Below are 21456 nucleotides of genomic sequence, written 5' to 3'. Positions count from 1 at the left end.
TATAAATACAGCAGTAATAATTGCTGGCTAATTGGATCTTTCCTTCATTGTTGCCCATTTTATAAACATCCTAGACTCTGGAAGGAGTAGATGTTAATTGGCAATTTTTAATTTTTTTTTTTTTTTATATTTAAGGGAAAAAAAATCATTAATAAAGAAAATTGAGAAACGTTTTTGTTCTGCTAGACTACTGTTACACTTTTTCTTGTAATTTGGTCTGGCAGTGAGGATGAGCCATGGAGTCCTGCCCTGGAAGGGTTCTGGTTGTCCATTAATAACCTTGCTGAACTGGAAATAGACAATATTCACACCACAACAGGAATATATTTTGAAAAATACTAGAAAACAAGTATGTTACTTGTTAGTACCTCCCCTTAGTTTTTTCCCTTTCCCTCTTTGCTGGGCCACAGGTTATCAGGCCTTCAGTGACGGACTTCCTTCTCTGTCCATGTCCCCCACAGGCAATGGGCAGCGGGAGCTGGGAAGGTGCTACTGAGATGGCATGGGACTTGAGCCTTGAGGAGAATGCATCACTAATTGGCTGTGAGCTAAAAAATGTCACCTGTACCTTCCCAAAGGAAGGAATCTCATGTTGTAGATGGAAAGCATTTCAGGTTTCCAGCAGTAGCATAATCTCCATTTAGATTTGCCACTCCATTAATAGTCAGCGTGTAGTAGAAAAGAAATGTAGTCAAAGATATTTTTTTATTCATGTATCTTAAAATATGTTAAAATAATCAGTTATTATAATGGTGGTTTGTGAAAGGAATTATGCATTTATTCCTAATGCTTTACATATTTGAATGGTGTATGAAAGATACTCATTTTAATGATAAATGTATGAATATCACATTTTCTTTCAGCGAGCGTTAAATAGGAAAAAAATAACTGCATCTGAATTCAGCAATAAGGAAAGCTCTGAATCAAGCACTGAGCATGATAAAGAAAATTCCTTTATCAAAACTGAACCAAGAAGAGTGAAAATTTTTGATGGAGGGCAAGTATTGTACTTTATATACTAGATATTGCTGGGAAGATATTTTATCTTTATTTTAGACCTTGCAGTGATGTTGTTTTCTGTTAGATTTATTTTAAACAACAGTTCCCATTCTGTGGTCTGTGAATGTTGGTTTATGCTTCTGTGAAAAATGGAAATTCATCAGAAGCATGGAGCCATGAGAGTTGGGAGAGAGTAATGAAATAGAGAACAATAGGCAGTGTGATTCATTTTTTTCCAAAGGGCACACATTAATCAGCAGTAAAGGCAGCTAGATACAGCCATAGATGTAAATTCTTTCTCTGTATTTCTCTTCTGTGATAAATCATGTGTATTCCACAGAAAGCTAGTGTAATTGTAGCCAGAGAGGACACAGTCCAGGGCTCAGCAGCAGACTGCAGTCCAGTTGCTATCTGGCAGTTTGCTGTGGTGTACGCAGGCTGCAGAAGTCCTGATTTGAAAAGTATCATGGAAATATTTACTGAGTCCTAGTCCATGCACTGCAGTAGTTTTAAATCAGTTGCCTGATCTGAATAACATTTGCTTTAGCCACAATGTTGTGCGGTGTACAACATCTTATAAAACAGGATTTTTAGTAGAAGAATGTGCCAATAACACTTGTAAAAGTTTTGGGCACACATGGTGCATATTTTATTGTTCTAGTAATTGGTAACAGTCTATGGGGCTTTCCATTTACAGGTTTCTAGTTTGAGCCCAGTCTAGGCCAGCAGGTAGGCTATTACCAGCCACCCAGGCAGCACATTGCTACGTGCCTCTACTCAGCCCCAGACGTTACAGGGACCAGGTCAAAAGCTAAACGTTTGGCATCCTTGAGCAGAGGGATGAATGCTGGGATTGTATCAGGGACTTTTTCCATCAGGAGACAGTCCCAGTAGGCTGAGTCTGAGGCACTTGTAACAGGGATTTGAAAGACTTTCCCCCATCATAACTGATGTTGTTCCTTCTCCGTATGCATCATAAAGCCTCAAAGATGCTCCTTTAAAGCTCTCTCGTGGTCCTCAAACCCACTTCCAAGAGCTGACACTTTTAAAAAGTATGATCCTCTATTACAAAGATGAAATTTAAAATCTTGAAATGGTTAGTCTCAAATGGTACCTTTATTTAAAAAGATACACCATTGATTCTAAGCGAGTTCATGATTATAAGTTTAATAAATAAATGCACAAATTCTTTTTATGAGTTGTTTTTATGTTTTTTTATATTTTTTTAATTGGATAGATTATGGTTTCTAACTAGAATTTTTTTCCCCAATTGTAATTGCCATATTCTTACGATGCTGTTACTAGGTACAAATCAAATGAAGACTATGTGTATGTTCGCGGGAGAGGAAGAGGGAAATACATCTGTGAAGAATGTGGAATACGTTGCAAGAAACCCAGTATGCTGAAGAAGCATATTCGCACACATACGGATGTCCGTCCTTATCATTGCAATTACTGCAATTTCTCCTTCAAAACTAAAGGTAGAGGCACTTTTCTGTGTACGTTTCTTTCCCTCTTTTCCTTCTATGTTAAAGCACAATTCTTTTCTTCTCAAATTTGGCTTCCCATAAGCTAAACAAGTTACCTTGCTGTGGAGTTTTGTTGTCTAATGTTTTCCAGTGATTGCAGTCCCTTCTGTCTGCTTGTTCAGATAATCGCATACTTGTATGAACAAACTGTATGACATCTTGTGCTAAGTTAGAAACTGAAATGGAAAATATGGGAGTTTTAAGTCCCCACTGATCATTTGGACATATGACATGGGCATATTTTGTGCTCCTATTAGCACTCAATGAAATGCTCCAGTAAAGAAATTCCCTTTCGTTAAATTACTGTATTAAAATGGTTTTTAGACCCTGGAAGAATGACGTTTATTTTCCTCCTTAATCTTCTGAGACCCAAAGATGTACCCCTACAGTTTAAAGTCTGTTTGCAACAGTACTTAAATGCATCCAAATTTAAATATGTATATTAAACAGTGGTAGATCCAGGAGTGGTAATAAATAAAAGAGCTAGGGTAAGTTCATGGCCAAAAGACTTCTAGTGAAAAGTTCTAAGTAGCCACATTTTTTTTCAGCTTTGAACATCATTCAGGTATAATCTCTCCAGCTATAACCTCAGAAACATTTGTACTTAGAGTGGATTTGAGACTACTCAGCATTGTGGTGGAAAATTTCACGGGACTGCAAAAAATAGGATGGATAGTCTTCAGATGTGTGACAACCTAACATTGCCTCCTTACACCTTGGGGCGTCATGTTGCTTAATTGCACCATCTTTAAATGCTGGATTATGAACCCAATAAATACTGATTAAGATTTTTGCGTAGTAGGTTTGCTGGCCCAATTCCATTAATTAAGCTCTGCCCATTTAAAATTCTCTCATGTTTCAGTTGTAGAAGATACTCGTAGTTGCTTCATGTTCTGCAGTTGCTAATGATGACTACTGCCACTGCTAGCAAAGTTGGACATAGAGCTTGATGCTTGAAGTTTGGTGAACCACCCCTCATGAAAGAACAGTGTAGGCAATAATTTCACACAGCCTGTAAAGCCAAGAATTTTACTTTTTGTGAGCCAATAGCAATGCCACATGGCTTCATAACAATCATTTCAGAAGTTGGAGTGAAATCCTAATCTTATTTCAAAGTAGGAATTAAATACTCCACAGCTATAGAAGCATTTCACCCACTATAATTTCTTCCATTTGAATACCTCAAAGAAACTGGATTTTGTAAGATAATGTTGTCTAAAGTATACTGTTACTTGTAATAATATACGTAGGTTGCCCTGAAAGTAATGCATCCTATTCATTTCCATGGAAACTATAACAGATACAAAGAGCACAGCCACACTATTTCATAGAGCAAATTCTCAGCTACAAAACAATATATTTCAACACAGTCACCACCATTAGCTATACATTTCTGCCAGTGACAAACAAGAGCCTGCATGCTGTGCTCATAACAGTCTTTACCAGTAGAGGTGACCCACTGTCACCACTGCTGAAACACACCACCACTGTTTCGTCTCCATAAGCATTCACCAAACATTGAACAATATCAGTGGGTGCCATTTTTTCCTCATAGAGGAATTCATTGACACACCTTTACTTCATCCGCACTTCCATGTCAGGTGCCATTTTGTCAGACTGCCCCTTTCCTGCCATCTGTCACACGGCAGGAAAATGTAATGGCATATTGGTGGGAATTCTGGTTCAACTTCTACTGCCATACCACCAATATCCATCTGTGACATCATGGGCCAACAGAATAAAATAGGAGGCATTACTTTTGGAGTGGCCCTCATATGTTTCTCATGTTCATCATTTAAAACTCTGTGATCTACTTTTAACCTTTTCTTGATGATATTTGCCATACTTTCTTTCCTAAGCAAGCGGGAATTGCAGCTCATGAAGCCTCCCAAGAGTTAACGCATTCACTTTTGAAATTAAGAGCAAACATTTTCAGGCTCATATTTTGAATAAAATTAATGTATTTATTTAGGTTGGCAATGGAAATAATTACACTGAAATAGAATCCATCAGATTCTAAAGGAGCTGCAAGATACAAACTTTAGTTCTACATAGTTGTTTTCTGTCAATATTATTTAGAAGACTGAATTAGTCTTTTGTATTTGCCAGAAACAAATTACTTCTTTACACATATGCAAAATGCATTATCTTCTACGATTTCCATTTTATTCTGTTTTATCTTGTTGAAGAGCTGAGCCAGAGGCTAGTAGCATTCAGGATGATGAACCTGCCATAGCCCTTGTCAACTTAGATTGAAGGGCAAGGCTCTGTCAGATGTGAAAGCAAATTATACACGTGGTTGTAAATGTAGCCGTGTTTATATTGCTGTACGTTTGTGTAGTCAAAGAGCAGTTCATTTTTGCTTTTATTTGTTTCTTAAGGAAATTTGACTAAACATATGAAGTCAAAGGCACATAGCAAGAAATGCATGGATTTGGGAGTCTCAGTAGGCTTAATAGATGACCAGGATGGAGAAGAAGAATTTGGTAAGAATTTAAATCTCTTCTTTGCTGCATTGTTATATTTATTTTATTGTCATGTTTCATTACCCTTTCTTTTCCAAAGTTTTTAAATTAATGTACAGGAGAAAGATACAGAGAGGAAAATCTTAGAAGGTAGTCAAAGGGAGCAAGAAATACTGGAAGAACCTTCACCAAAAGAAATGATGAGCATATGCTAAAGATATGTTGCTGCTGAATTTTCCACAAAGTGTTATGCAGTTTAACTTTATCCATTTCACAGATAAATCTGAGAAGATTGAAAATACCAGAAAAACAGCTGTTTGGCTAGGAAAAATATAGTAAAATGTAGGATTTTTTTAAAATAGTTTTGCATAAAATTGTCAAATTTTTGAATACATGTTTTGTAAATTGTATTACTAACTCACCACCCAGAACTATAAATATTTGCTGAGTGCTTTGCATAAGCTTTTCAGGGAGGCTGATGATCTTCTGATGTAGAGTGCTCTCCTTCTTCACAAATAATTGGGCATCAATCAACAAATAGAAACAAAAGTTTTTTATCTGAATCTGTTCTACTCTTCCATTTGCACCAAGAGTGTTATCAAAATTATTTGCTAATGATTGAAATTCTGTATGTCTTACATACCAAGACAGCTCTACTGAAATGGAGGTGAGATTGAGGAGAGTTGAGGAGGGCCGCACTGGGTTTGCGTGGGTTTTGCTCAGCATGTTAAGAAATGTTTACCTGTACCTGATGCAGTGAGATGTACAACAGGACTGTGTGCTAGCACTTTCTTTGAGGGCCTCGGCATGTCTCAGTGCAGTGGTGGCATTTTCTACATGCTTCTGCTTTTCAGTGGCAGTGTGAGCTTTGTTTGGTATTTTTCTTCGTTCAGTGGAATCGTTTATTAGATTGTGGATGAGGTTTTGAGAAAAGAAAGCAGTGGTGGTCTTCATTTAAACAATAAAGAGCAAGAAAGATGAATGCACTTGCTCCTGTATGACAGCTGCTAGCAGTATAAGCGAATTGGCTTGAATCTAATTCTAAATAATGCTGGGAATATGACTCAACTAGTGTGATTCAGTAGTGCACTAGGTACTAAGAAATCTGCCTTTTCCTTTTTTAGCATTGTTAGATATATTCCCTTTTGGTAGGCTAAAAACATATCCCCCTTTGCAGCTGAGGTACCAAAAAGAGTAACACAGAAGATAAGCAGCAGTACGCCTTGCTGTCCTTCCCTCAAAGACGAACAGTGTTCATTAACATTTTCAGCCTTCACGTGACAGAAAAAAATGTCATTACTCCTTTAAGCATTGTTCTATGGCTGTGTTTGATTTGGTTTTAAATAACACCAGGTATATCTGTTTCCTAGGAAATGAAAACATTTTTATTGATTGATAAGTTGATATTCCCAATTACATACATGTGCCGTTTAGTATAATGGTAAGCGCTCCAAATATTAACAAATGGTCAGTAATACCCTATAGAAATAACCCATTTCAAACAGTTGTGGAAATATTGCTTTTCTTTGGCTCTAAGACTATTTAACTGAAAGACCAAGAGTCCTTACATATTGTGTAATGGTTTATTACAGGTGTGCGTAACCATCCTATAAACAAGCTATGTTCCCTGAAATACAATTTTTGTTTCAGCACAGTAATTACTTAATGAGTATTCTCTTTTGGGGAGAATTAAACAAAAGCTGCAAAACAAGGCAAACAATCACTAGGATTTGCCATGTAAATCCATGAAATTCTTCCAGATATTTAATTGTAAGGCTGCAGTGCATTTTTTTTTTTTTTTTCCAAAACAGAACAGGTAACACTTCCTTTTTTGTCTCTTGTTTTTAACAAAGAGCTCAGAAACAAAAAACAACTTGGTGATAAAATCCCTGTCTTCTCTGAATGATCCAACTCAGATACCCACAGCAAAACCAGCTGTTCAGGACAAAGCTCGGCGCAAAAATTACCCTGCTCCCATCCAAGGGGCAGGGTGATTAAGTCCATGGTAAACACATGTCTGCCCCAGCTAGACCAGTCCAGCCTCTCCAGTTGCTGCACAACGCAGTACATTTACAATTATCCTTGGACGTTCAATGAGTAACTCAACATTTTTAAAATATGATTTAATCTCTCTCCTCACCTAGCCACACAGGAAGATGTTTCTCTGGGCAACTCAGAAACTTACTTGTTAGCTCATCTTTAAGGCAAAGAGGAGAAAAAAAAGAAGTGTGAATTATTTGCATGTGAGCTTTGTAAATGTAGGTGGTTCTGCTGCACTCTCTGAAATACTGTACATACTAATTTTTTGGCCACATTTGAATACAAGTGACTTTTTTTGGAGGCATTTAGGTGGTCTCTTTGCATGGAGTACTTTCGACCATCCCTTGGCTCCCCTTCCCCAGGCAACCCCACTCTGGCAGAGCTGGGCTTGGGAAAGGAGCTCACCCTGGGAGGCAGAGGTCTGCTGGGTCTGATGGCTTTCCCTAGTTTAAAGGCAACGGGAGATGATGTGGAGGAAGGTCAGAAAATGTAATAGGAAATAATTATGGCCTCAGAAATAAAATTTCTTCTTTCCCATAAGCTGTGCAAGGTTGTTTGGTTTCCTGACCCACATAGTGTCTGTCTCTCTCTATTTTTTTACCCAAATACTGATTATTCTCGTGGCAATAGCATGTCTACAACTTTCCTTCAAATAATTAAGTTGTATTTCTTCCAGCAGATGTGGAATTAAAGAATTAATTTTGGAAAGTTAGCCATAAACTTAATAAAGCCACCAGCCTCTTATTTCCTAAGAAATTTGTCAGTTCTGTGAGTATTTTGTGCATTTTTTTCAGCACAGGCAGTCATGATGATTTGAATATATAATTTTTTTAGATTGACATCACAAGATAGCTTTGACCTGATGGTAGTTGAGATTAATAACATATGCATATTGAGTAAGGAGTGCAAAATAGTGCACGATCCGGAACACAAGCATGTAAACACAGAGCCTGCTTTTTTGGTAATTTGAGAAGCTGAAATTTTGTTGTGCTGTCACAGCTAGGGAAAAATAAAGAGATGCTCTCTAGCTGTCTGAGAATATATGTGATTAGAGCTTTTAACATAGCATTCTTTGTGTTTGGACTTGTCATCATTTGGGTATTAGTAAATACTTTCTGGCTTGGCTTTTTGTATTCAAAACCATTCCCTCATCCATTTATCTTTCATCTTCTGCTCTGTGGAATGCTCTTGTCGCCAGAATACAGGGTTACAATGTAAGGAATGTTAATATCTGAATTAAATTGTCAGGAGAGGTGAACTGTTTAGTGTGACGGACTGCAACTGGGGATATCCTCTTCTGCCATGGTGACTGGACATTTTGCTATTCAGTCTTAAAAACAACAATTTGTCTTCAAATTAAAACAGCTATTAACTTGGAACCCATTGTATTTCATGTGTAAGCTAATATGTGAATGGTAGAGCATGCCTTAATAAGTGTGAGCAGTAAAGTTATTTAACAGTGAAACCTGTAGATGTGGAGAACTTGTTTAAGTTGTCTCTTTGGAAAAAAAGTTATCTAGAAATGGTCACTACTTACCTGTAAAAAAATCCTAATTTCAAGTTTCAGATGCATATCATATATGTGTGCATATACATATATATATATACAACTACATATATATTTAAACTTTCATTTTCTGCAGTATTAAATAGACTCTTCTAAAGATACAGTGTTTCTAAGTTAATTAGCTATATTTTACTTACGATAGCAGATCTTAAATTAGTTTCCATGGCTCTTCATTAGCTTAATCATGACTCAGTCTGTGTTTTCACTGTACCTGCATATAAGAAGTAAAAATAAATGAAAATTCTTACAATGATATCCTCCTTCTGCAAGTAGAATGGAAGGCTGGGTCTGTGTAACTCACATGACATCTTTTTCTTTTTTTAATTTTTAATAGCACTGCCTTTTCTTCAACTAGATATACATTAAGTATGCTAGAGCCTTACACCTACAGCCTAGCTAATGCTAGGGTGGCTTTACAATATACGGGATACCCAGGAGGACTTAGGTATATGTAATCTCTTTAAAGCAACAGAGATTGCTCTTATTTTTTTGGTTTAGTTTTGCCTAGTTATTTTCTATGCTCTTAGGAATAAAAGTCAAAAGCTCCCAGTTTTTTTTCCTCCTTTCTGAGAAACAGTGGCTATTACCAGTCTGAATTTAACCCAGTAGATGTCACTGTGAGTCCTGTGTGGTGGTGATGAGCAGTGGACAGTAGCTGAAGCAAGACTGAAATCAGTCAACTAAAACCCACGAGCTCAGTTGAAAAGTCAAGGAGATGGAGAATTTGGATGTAGGTGCTAATGTTGTTTCACCCAACAGTACTTTGTTTACCCTTACTTTTTTTTAGATTTGTTTGAATGGTTGTGAAACGGTCCACTGCAAGAGTAATACAATAGGCAAAAGGCAAGCCTGAGCTTGTATTTCTTTAGAAAAACAGAGTGTGTGCTGATGACTTGTAGACTTTATTTTCAAGTTAACAATAATATGATGCCATACTCAAAATATTTCTGCCTTTATTGCCCTAGTATATATCTGTTTTCTTACATCTCATGGAGAACATACATAGAGAACAAATGCATGTATTATTAAATACTTCATATGCTCATAGAGTATATAAATTTTGTATTTATCCCTAACTGAAGATACTTACACAATTTAATCTGGTAAGCACTGCTTTGAATTACTCAGGCGCTAAAAGCCATTAAATTTAGTACAGAGAGAATCAATTTTGGAAATAGGTAGTGGACAGATGAACAGATACTTAATAAGATGTAAGCAGAGCTAATAGTGATACCTATAATTAGTCTATGTACTTGTTTCCATTTGCTTATAAACTTGTAAAACTTAAGTAATCTGGACATATGTTTCCAGGTCTTCCTGGCAATGAAGGAACAAGAATGCACATTTTACTCTTCTATGGAAAATCTACTTAATGATAATCAAGTTATAAGCCATTGAACTTAATGTCATTGTAACTAGTGCAGAAATTGCTAGTCTGTAGGATCTGATGAGTCAGGTCATGTGATGGACTAATATATGTAAAATACATATATTAAAATTACAAGCTGTAAGTTTAGATTCTGAAGAACCTGTCTGATTGGTACTTTGCAATATGGCAGTGACTAGATGACTGGTGTTAAAACCATGTACAATTAGGATTCCTGTAGGGAAAAAAAATAAATGAAGAACTTTAAATTGTATAGAGATCCGCATATCAGTTACCTAATAGCATCACAGAAAAAGCAGTGCATGGACTTAACAAGTAGTTTACTAATGGACATATTAGGATGCTGATAATTCCAACTAATGCTATTCTGCTACAGAATTTTAAAATTTTTCTTTCCTGCTTTGGGGTAAAATATCAGTATAAAAGTGTTTTTGCAGATCACTTCATCCGTAGCAGAAACAAAACACTGAGCTGATTAACAAACTGAAGACTGAGGGCTTAAGAAACGAAGAAGTAAGATTTCTGCCTATGATTTTTATGTGTTTACATCACTGCATTGGACGAAAACCATAGTTTTACTAAATATAATTATAGCTGGAATGCTTGCAAAATCCCTGATGAAAAGTTTTCAGCGTTTCTAGTACAACTTTTGTTTCCTGTTCTTAAGTTTTGCAGAGTTAATGTCTGTAGCTAAAAGTACCGAGTTCTCTTGTGAAGTCCTGGAAGTCTTTCTAAAAGTTTAAGAGAAAAGATTGCAGCTGACAGAGGATGGGAGACATTCCCTCCTTTTTCAAAAGAACTCTGTATCGAAGATGGAGGCTGTCTTGAATGATTTTCCCACTTAAATACTAAGATTTGAAAGAGAAGTAGCCTTCTTAAAGCATAACGGCTTTTGGATCTTCTTGAGACGTGAGAATTACAGGTTGAGATCATGTAGGACTTTGGATATGCGTTTTCAGTAATGTTTGCAAGCTCTCAAAGCAAAGGGTGGAAATGAGGGAAATGCAGCACAGCTAGGAAAGTGCTTTGGGAGCCCCACTGGGAGCTTGCTCTGCTGACACCAGCTGCTTCGTCCAGGCTGAAGTGCATGTGCAGAACGACTTGAAGAGGCTTTGGATCAGGCACGCATTGAAGGAAGGGAAGAGATTCTTTCTTATTAAGTGTTTTTCCTACCTTATTTTTTTCCTGTTTTTAGTTATCGTTGCTATTGTTGTTTAGTTTTGGTTTTGTTTTCAAAAAAATTTGGGTCTTTTGTCTCCAAAAGCCATTTCCTCACATGCTAGTGGCCCTTGAGTTTATGACATATCTCACAGCCTCATACAAAGTTGAGCACAGTGGTTGTTTTGTTCCATTTGGAATTTGAGGCAGTTCTAGTTGTAAATTTCAGCTACATAATCATATGGCTGTAATTGAGCATGGTTTAAGACAGGAAGCAATTAATTAATTTTTTCCTAATTGAAACTGCAAGGTAACTTGTAGGCAGAGTGGAATTACCAAAATGGAGCTGGGCCATCGCTCCCAGGTTAACAAGATGGTGCTTGGGGAAAAATCCTTCACCATGAGTGGTCGCAGCCTCGATACCTCTTTCAAGTAGACTGTTCCTCGTTCCTCCACCACCTTAAACTCCAGATTCAGGCCCTCCCACAACTCCAGTGATGCACAGTGATGTTTAAAGGGATCACCGAACACAAAAGCTTGGGCACCTCTTGTTTCCGTAGACCCACACACAAGTATAGAAGGCAGAGCGCTCGTTTTCACATTGCCAGAGCAAGCAAGTCAGGAATGCTTTGTTTTTTACATTTGATGTTTCAAAGCAGTGTGGGAGTAAGGGAGCCGTATTCATTGCTGTCACCTCGCCTACATTGCAGGCTCTGGCCCCAGGTAACCACTTTTAAATAGAAGCTGGCAAACTCATACGGGGTGGAGGTAAACAGAGAAACAATAGAGGGAAATTATATCCCACAGAGCACCGCATTTAAGGAATCTGTGTCCCACGCATAGTTCCCCTTCTCCCTTTCCACGTTTTCCATTCAGAAGGCTTCTAGAATGCAGAAAATGCTCTGCATAAGCAGCGTTTTATAGTAAATCTTGTAGTGTTTCTAAATGCTGATGTGAAAATACAGTTTCTTAATTCAAATCAGAGCATGTTTGAGCATATATTTTGTCTGTTTTAAAAGTGTGGTGTCAGTCTAATTACTTCAGGTAGTTTCTTTTGCCAGTGGAAACAGTCATTTGTGATGGCCATCCAACTTGATAGAAAAGGTGATTCACTTAGAGAGAAGGAGAAAAAAGAAAAGAAGCAGTACAGTTTCTCAGAGGAGATAGATGTGTGTTGTTGGTAAGGGGAAGAGTACAAAGAGATCAAAATTAATGAAAACTACAGCATGAAACCCATGACTTTGTAACACTTCATGCAGTATTTAAAAAGATACCAGAAGTGCATAGGTCAACCTTTAGATGTAAAACAGAAATTTTTGACATCTGTTGCAGAGGCATCGGGGGAATTTATTTCCATTCAAAACTCAAACATATGTGAGCAGTCTAACTTCTTAGATTGTTTTGTTTCTCATATGAATTATCAAGAAATGTTAAATATCAAGAAATGAGGAACAGAAATTACAGAAATGAAGAGAAAATACTGTTGAACAGATTATGTATTTTCTTCTTTGAACGGCTTTGTAGATGAGAATTATAAATGAAGACTGGATAAAATCTTAAACAATATTTATGTTAGCATTATTCCAACGATCTGGAGGATTTAGCGTATTTTTTAATAACATTTCAGTTTCATGCCTCCTGTAGAAAATGTAGAAAATCTATATTTTCCATATTTAGTTAATGTACAAATTACTGTGTAGGCAAGAGAGGGGCAAAATCATTACAGAGGGATTTTTTCTAAGAAGCTATTAGTCTTGTTCCTAATTGCACTGCTCATTTGAAACCATAAAGGCTTATAATGGTAGGTAGCTTGTTGAGAGGTAGCTCAATTAAACCCATTTATTTTACCTACAGCTCAAGATGCTTATTTTCGTTTTGGTAACTTAGCAGCCTAATGTATTTGTAATGCATTCTACTTCTTGAAAAGGTTTCATTTTTTTACGAGAGTCGTTCATTTTGATGGTAAGTTGCTGTGCAGATTTCCCCAGAACAGAATCTCTAAATTTTTAGCTAACCAGCCATCCCTGGTTTTGCAGAGCCAAATGATTTTTATGCTGATATTTTTTTGGGAGCTCAGCAGACAGACCTTTAATCAAGTATGAAATATTAGTGCATCCAAAGCATTTTGTCTTTTTATAAAATGTGATCCCAGACAGTCTGGCTTGGAATCAGATACAGCAGATGGGATTTTGTCTCTTTACTAAAGAAGATTCTTTCTTTCCAAGTTGTGATATAAAAGAAGGGGAAAAGCTGCAGTAGAGCTGTATTATGTAGAAAAATTTACCAATAGACAGCGCAGAGTGTCTGTGCCAGTTTGACTTTAAGAGTTGAAGTCAGGAAGGCTTCTTCTTAGGAGTAAAATTTCATGCATAAGTAAGTTTTTATAGGATTAGGGCTTTCTTGTCTCCTAGGACATCTCGGGTGACTTGCTCATAATTCTTCCAAAACGTGAACAAAGTGAGAAATCTGGTAAGGTCTAATTTTGGTCTCTTTTGCCTGTTAACGAGACAGATTCCTGACTAACAGCCTCCAGTCTTTCTGTTTGTATCTCTCAAAACCCTTTGCAGCAGTGATTCATATTGGGTACAAGGACACCCACTTATGAGTCAGAACCAGCTAGAGAGTATCCCACTGCGAAGGTTGGCAGACGAGCTTCGCATGTCGTCACTAGGAACTTAATGAAGCAGGAATCTGCTCGTTTCTCCTCAAGCAAAAGAGCGAAGGGTGACTTTGAGCAAAAGGCTATAAATGGCTTAAAAGAACAACCAAATCCAGAAGGTGGAAAACAACAGGGAAACAGGAGATGAAAGATTATGTAACTGCATAATTTAATACATACACTGAAAAACAAAAGTGAAAATGTTCCTTGCTGCTTTGATGACACGGGAAGAAACCGAAAAATGCACATGGCATGTGCTTTTTTGGTGTTTCTAATTACTCCCTCCTAACTCTTTCCTAATCAGCCTGGAACCTTCATTGGCTTAACTTACGATTCTTGCTTTTGCAGGTGAGAAGCAAAGATTGGGCTGTGATCGGTCAGGGTTTGATGTGGAGGAATCTGACGGTGCAGATGAAGATGAAAATGACAATGAAGATGATGATGAAGACAGCCAAGCTGAGTCAGTCCTATCCACAACCCCCTCGGTAACAGCCAGCCCCCAGCATCACCCCTCTCGGCATGGACTGCAGGATGCCACAAGTGCTGATGAGGACAGCAGACTGCCGGACTGCTTTGGTGGGATTCACACAGACTCGATGGATGGTCTGCCAAAAGCGCTGCTCACAAAGATGACCGTCCTTAGCGCAGCGCAGTCAGTTAGCAGGACCTCCAGGTCACCAGCAGAGTTTACCCACCAGGAAGAACACGAGGACAAAGCCCAGGAGAGAGGAGCTGGGCCCCACAGTGCAGGTGCTGCGCTGGTGGACTCTGCTCCTGCATCTCCAGGTCGCCAGATGTCCGTGGATTACCCCGATCCAGAAGCAGCTGTGGCCCACTCCTCAACAGCAACCACAATTCTTACAAAGGTAGGATTGTCCAGTTCTGGAGGAGAGAGTGTGATTTAAAGGTCATGTTGGAGATTTTTCAGAGGTCTTTCCCTTCATTCTTAGAGTTGTTGGCTCATGCTTTAAAGGAGTTGAAAATAGCTGAAGCACTAATGTGTAACAATACAGAGACAACAGTATTGTAGGGGCACTACTTTTTAAAGTTCTGTAATTCTGTATGTATTGTTTCTGAAAGGATTAATTCAAATGTGGTCATTTCGGATGAAGTTTTGAGCTACTAGAATGTATTGCAAATGAGATTGGATATTGCAGATACGTCGAATGAATGTATGGTGGTGGTCATGAAGTTTTCAGTGGAAAGTGATGGAATTCAGAAGTTATTTCACTCTGAAATACAACGATGGAATCATTGGTAACTCCCAAGGAAAAACAATCTAGTCCCAATGGTTTTTGCCTTATCACTGTAAAAAAATTGTGCAGTTGCTTATCTCTCCCCAAATGTGCTTAGCAGTAGATTTAGAGTGAGCACCATATGTTCAAGGAATCTAGGGACTGCCTTTGCAGAATAACAAAAGGAGATAGGAGCACAGATCTGAGACCTGAGTTCCCACTGCTCTCAGTTTTTCTCCAAGTGAAGGAGTATTTTGATAGGAAGAGGATGAGTTTTACCCATGCCTATTGTAGGCGGACAGAACGTGGAAAGATGAGGTCAGTCTGTGTGTGAGACTGCAGGTGTATTCAGTAACATTTGCAACCAGTGATTGTAAAACTACAGGGAACCAGCTGGTGTTAAGCATTTTACAGTACAGCAATATTTTAATGGACTTTAATGAGGACAGCGTAAATCATATACTTTGTTGACCCTAATGATACCTCTTTTTTTGAATTCCTACTGTGACCATGAGGGCAATAGGGCTTCCCAGAGTAATGCCCAAAAAAATACGATGCAAAATGTTCCATAGTTTAAGTAGAGGAGTAATTACCTCCCTCTCTGTGATGAATTCAACATTTACAAACCAGAGATGCACACAGCTACAGAAAAATAATTTTCAAAATCAAAAACAGTAAGTAAAGATTTCATTATAGTTTGTGTACTTAGTGGCTTGTTCTTTGAAAATCTCTACTACTGAATTTATTTTTTAAAAGAGTTAAGATAATGAACTGCTGGCAAGGCAAAACAGTAAAAATTATTTGATAATAATAAGATATTTGACATATCTTCATTCCTGCTTGTATAAACTGTGAGTCCATGTGGCAAGTATGACTTGGAAATTATGTAGTACGACAGGGAATAAGACGTAGTGGTCTCTGGTCACTGCAGACATCAGTCACAAAAGGTAGGACCATAATATTTGTGCTCTATGTTTCAGTTGTTGTCCGTAGATACCAAGAAGACATTTGACTGATTTTACTCTCTAATCAAATAGAACCTCTAAAAGCTCAAGAAAATATTCACACAAATAAAATTGTGAAAAAGTCTTATATTAATATAGCTCTAACAATTCTCCACGTTAATATAAAAAAGGCATGTAAGTAGTACAAGTAATTCCTTACCAGACTGCCTCCTCCTTTCCCAGTCAAAGGAAGTGGTAGCTTTGGGTCTAATGTTTAATCTACAGTCTGTTCCCACTGTGCATGTTTGTGGATCCAACTTCTTGCCATCGAGGCAAGGGATTGAGAAAGTTTAGGAAGGCCATGTATTCCTTCAAAAGCATCTGTACCAGCTTATCAAGATTTCTGGTGAAATGTCAGACAGCACTTAATCCTGAGAAAGACTTTCACCTCCTTCTGACACACATCTGCCCATTTAGAATAGATAACACTGCATGGTCAATAAATTCTATTCACCTTTTACCAATACGTTTCCTACTAGCTGTTTTCAAAAACATTTCTGTTAGTAATTTGTTTTTGTGCCTGCTCTAGAGATTTCTTGAGAATTTGGTCAAAGCCACTGAATTGCAGTTTAGAACTCTATAAACCAAACAAAGTTGCACTGTTTTCTACGTATTACAGATGAGCCTGAAATTAAAAATGAACTTCAATTGCAGTTTAAGACTTCCTGGTTTAGGTGTTTTTAGGAAAGGAGTTGCCAGCCTTGGCCAGTAATAGAGTCTATATGAGAAAAAAAGTGAGCGTATAATACAATTGTTGGTCCAGATCTGTTCACCAAACCAAGGCAGGATGGGGCAGCCGGGGGATGTGAATCTCACGCCTCACTCCTGTGTCCATCCATCACCTCAGCCTCCGTGGATGCTGCAGTTATCATCCTTCTCTTGCCACCCATTTTCTGACTCAGAGTAATAGATGGACAAATGGGTTGTGATGCTGTCCCTGCCTTCCAGAGGCTGCAGTGCCTCTGGTAGGGAGACAAGGTGTATCAAAAGTGACGACTTATTTAACATTCTTGCCTGAGGTGATTTTCACAATAAACGTCTCTCCAAAGCTGCTTTTCTCCTTTAAAAAAAAAAAACAAAACAAAACAAAAAAACCAGCCATGTACAGAGGATATTCAGCAGTGTTTTTGAGTACTAGTGCTCAAGAGAAATGAGCAAGGATAATCATGAGAGGAAAATTCAATTAGTGGGAGAGGAAGGAGTTGGAAAAAGAAAGGAAGGAAATCAGTTCATTGTTCAAGGTGGGCAGCATTTACCGTGAACCGGTTTGTTGTTGTTTTTATCTAAAACAAAGTGTGAGAGGGTGGGCGGCATGCCAAGCAACCTCGTGATTCCATGTAACCTGGGGGCAGCAGCAGCCATCCTGTTAACGCGTCCCTCTCATTCTCTCCCAGAGCACGCCCTCTGCCAGCTCTCCCTCATCACCTGCAGACCAGAGCCTGCGGACCACGACAGCATCGCCCTACGCTGAAATCCAGGAGGAGAAGCTGCCCAGTGCCCCACTGCGCTCCGCCGAGTTGAGGCCTAGCCAGACCCACCTCTTCAGCCACCTTCCGCTGCATTCACAGCAGCAGGCCAAGGCACCCTACAGCATGGTGCCAGTAGGGGGGCTTCAAGTGGTCCCCGCTGGCCTGGCCACCTACTCCACCTTTGTGCCCATTCAGGCGGGCCCGGTTCAACTCACCATTCCCGCCGTTGGCGTCATCCACAGAACTACGAGCGGCCTCGGCGAGGTGGGTTGCACCGCCTCCGGTGCCGCCGCAAATCCCGTCGGGGTTGCCGAAGTGAACAGCGTTGTGCCGTGTATTCCTATTGGTCAGATCAACGTGCCAGGCATCCAGGGTCTCAGCACACCCAGCTTGCAGCCTCTCCCACCCCTCGGCATGGAGACGGTGAACATCTTAGGCCTGACAAACACGAACATAGCCCCACAGATGCGCCCGCCTGGAATCACATTGAATGCCGTGGGCCTCCAGGTCCTGGCTGCCAGTGCTACACCCCAGGGCAAGCCCAGCCCTCAGGCACACATCCCAGGCTTGCAGATACTGAACATTGCCTTGCCCACCCTTATCCCCTCCATCAGCCCGGTCAGCACAGATGGGCAAGGAGCCTCTGAACCACCGGCTGCAGGCAGCAAAGCTGGTGACATCCAGCAAGAGCCAACTCCTGCCAGCTTCCCCGACGTTGGCCACGTGGCCAGGGCTGCTTCTCCTCAGGTGGTTGCCAGTGGCCAGCGGTACAGCGTGAAGAGCCTTGCAGAGCTTGCCCCTGTGAGTGACTACGAAAGACTCAATGGGCCGGGGAAAGGTGATGCTGAAAAGACTGACCTCGCCAACCACAATAAGCCAAAGTGCGACGTCTCTTCGGTTCAGGTCAAAAGGGCTTCCCCAGCAGAGCCCCGCTCGAAGGTGAATTCTGACGTTTTAACCACGTCCCCGGTCCATCGAACTGTCTCTCCGGATAGACAGGTACACAGGCCAGCAGCATTGCCCCGGAGGCAAAATACGGTGCAGTTTAGTGATGGCAGCAGTGACGATGAGGATAGACTTGTAATAGCAACCTAGTTTTTGTTTTCCATTGTGTTTATTTTTTTATAACACTTACAGGTTTCTTTGCAAACCTTCCTTTCCTTAAAGCACATTTTTCTGACACAAACCCATTACTAATCTTTGTGCAATCATGAACTCTTGACCAATAATTGTTGTTTCTTGTCAGCTCCAGCCATTTTTGTACATGTTGTATAGACGATTGTGCCTTTTTGGAGTTTTATGTTTAGAAACCTGTACAGATTGTTGAATATATATATATAAAATATATATATATAAAATATGTATATTAAACCCAGTTAGTTGCTTGTGTTTAGTAAGTAAACATCTTATGTCAGATAAATAAATGATTAAATTATATGTTGCACTGTTAAATGTAAATTTTTATGGCTGTGGGACAAAGTTTCTGTGTACAGATCTAGTATGTAAAACTCCATATTTATTGTATCCATATTAGTCTTGGAAAAGGGTCTGTCCATCTTTCTTGTGTAAGACGGTAGCTTTACACTTCAAAGAGAAATACAGTATCTGTGTTATGAAATATTACAGTAAAATTTTGTTTACTGACTTTATCACTGCTTACGTTGTACCTTCTTGATGCAACCCAGTAGTTGGAGAAGCGCTCAACTCAGTCATTTTAGCATCGTTCCAATTGCTTTCAGCTTGAAAGGATTTGGCGATGGCATATACCCACACAATTTCACCTGCCTTAAGAGAAAGGGTGCCTTCTTTAGGCATTTGGAACAAAAGCTTCTACTTCAAAACATCTGGCGATGATGAAGCAGGGAGGGAATCCTTCAACTTTTTTTTCCAGTGAGCATCCACCAGCCCAATTTTTTTCATCTTCATAATTTAAATTTGAAAGCTTCCCTGAGGGAAGAGGGTCAAGATGACATATTTTTGTAATGTTTTGTTGAACTATAAAGCCACTTCTTATTGAAATTAAAATATTGTTAAACAAGAAAGGAATAGTTCTATGTCTGTTTTTAATTGCAAAATCTGCCTAGCAGTTGGTAAAACTAGACAAAGTTAATTGTTCCCTAAATTTGACTTTGTGTTACTCATTCAGAATTAAAAAAGAAGAGAAAAGAAAAGAAACAGAGGCTTTACACAGACAATTCATATGCCCTTATATTGACAAACTCGTTATTATGGGCATACAAGACATGGGTGGATCCCAGAGTCATGCAACTGAATAAAATTCTGTTTGTGCACAGTGAATACAGTTCAAGGGTACCATGAAAATTTTCATGCGTTCAGCTCCTTCAAGAGAGAAGCCTCGCATGCTGTAAGGAAACGCATTCGTGGAAGTTTCAAGCTGATCTGTAATTTTGAAAGAGCTGGTTTTTATGCTGTGCCCTCACATCGCATTCTTGCAGTGATACAAAGTTTATAAAACTATTTTAACAAACTAATTCCAGTTGAAAACTGGAAGATGTAAATTAAAAGCAGGATTGCCTTTATGAAAAGAACGAGTGCACATAAAGCAGCTGGAGGAAAAGGGTGGGAAGCAAAGCGTAAAAACATCAGGACCAAAGCTGAATGTGAGCTGGGCTGTGTAGTTCACAGATCAACTCCTGTATCCAGCTCAGAGATGTTATTCATGCCTCGTACTGCTCGTATTCAGGAGTGGCAATATTCAAGATCCCTTTTTAATCTTCTTTTGGCTTTTGTACTGTACTTGCATTGTACTCCTTACATTATTCCATTAAGGTGCGTTGTGAATCTGTAGGCAATGTTGAGTGAGCTTTATTAACTTTCAGAGCACTTCAGGACCAGAAAATCATTTATATTGCTGTGATCATCTGCCAGTTTTACTAATCCAGCAATTAGAAACGCACATACTAGAGATGAGAAATTGCTCTCGGATCAGACGTGAATGTTCGTGACATTTCTGATTGCATGGAGCCTCCACAGAGGGCTGAGCACCCAAACCACGAAGCACTCTCAACTCGCATTGAAGTTAATGAGAGTTAAGAGTTCTCAGCGCTCCTCAGCGTCGGACTTCAAAGTTGTGAGTGTCTTGCGTGCAGCCACTGTGTAAAGTGTCACTGTGCTTTTGTATGGTCTTTTGATAAGCGTGTAGTGATGTCAGTGTGTCTTACATCGTTATCATTTATACCAAACGTGAAATGACCTCAACCAGCCAAGGTTAAAGAAAACCATTGCTGCGTTATGTATGATTTGAGAGCCTTGCTACTGGAACCAGGGGAAGGTTTGTTGTCAGTGAACTCTAGAAACTTTGCATGAGTTTTGGCTTCTTCAAAAAGAGCACATACCAGAAAAGCAGAACTATGCTGATTATTTTGAGGCTATTTCTCTACAGCATGACAGAAGGTGACTGGATCAGACAGGTTTACAGCAATGTCAGCCTATCGCCAACACTTTGAATGCTATCACGAGTGTTAGTATTTCTCTGAATTTTATCAAGGAGCATTAAGAAGTAGCTGCTCCACATGCCCTGAAGTCCTGATTCTACTAACCATTTAGAAACTCCAGAGATTTACCACATACACAAATATTTATTTAACTAGCAATTTTTCCGTGCTCATGTTCTAAGAATTAATGCCAGGAAACACTGTACTGGCACAGAGAAGCAGTCACCAATTTAACACAAAATTCAGCCTGGTGAATAAGACTGTCTATATGCGTCTCTTTTCTGTTCCAGGTCTTTTGAAGACAACAAGGTCAAGAGATGGAAGTGGTATCTTGAAGAATAGGAATGACGAGGCAACAGATGATGTCATAAGGAGGAAAGTTAAGATGTCTGTTGTTTGGTAAGTCAACAGCGGTAAAATAGAGGAAAAGGACTGAGAGAAGTCACCACAGCAGTCACCACGCTTCACCATACAAAGCAGATGAGGAAG

General features: G+C 39.1%; 1 protein-coding gene across 2 annotated transcripts in view; it reads left to right on the top strand.

Annotated features, from left to right (window-relative positions):
• HIVEP1 (human immunodeficiency virus type I enhancer binding protein 1) overlaps positions 1 to 19554 on the top strand; it is a 114110-nt gene extending 94556 nt beyond the window's left edge. For both annotated transcript variants that reach the window (XM_021385432.1, XM_021385433.1), the window contains 5 exons: positions 864 to 997; positions 2305 to 2480; positions 4910 to 5014; positions 14153 to 14670; positions 17438 to 19554. In XM_021385432.1, the coding sequence (XP_021241107.1) occupies positions 864 to 997; positions 2305 to 2480; positions 4910 to 5014; positions 14153 to 14670; positions 17438 to 18607 (2103 nt within the window). In that variant the 3' untranslated portion in view covers positions 18608 to 19554. The remainder of the gene's footprint in view (positions 1 to 863; positions 998 to 2304; positions 2481 to 4909; positions 5015 to 14152; positions 14671 to 17437) is intronic.

Source organism: Numida meleagris, chromosome 2 (assembly GCF_002078875.1).
Source record: "Numida meleagris isolate 19003 breed g44 Domestic line chromosome 2, NumMel1.0, whole genome shotgun sequence".
NCBI classification, from domain to species: Eukaryota; Metazoa; Chordata; class Aves; order Galliformes; family Numididae; genus Numida; species Numida meleagris.
The sequence above is the reverse complement of the archived record's forward strand: the minus strand, read 5'-3'. Positions and strand labels throughout refer to the sequence as shown.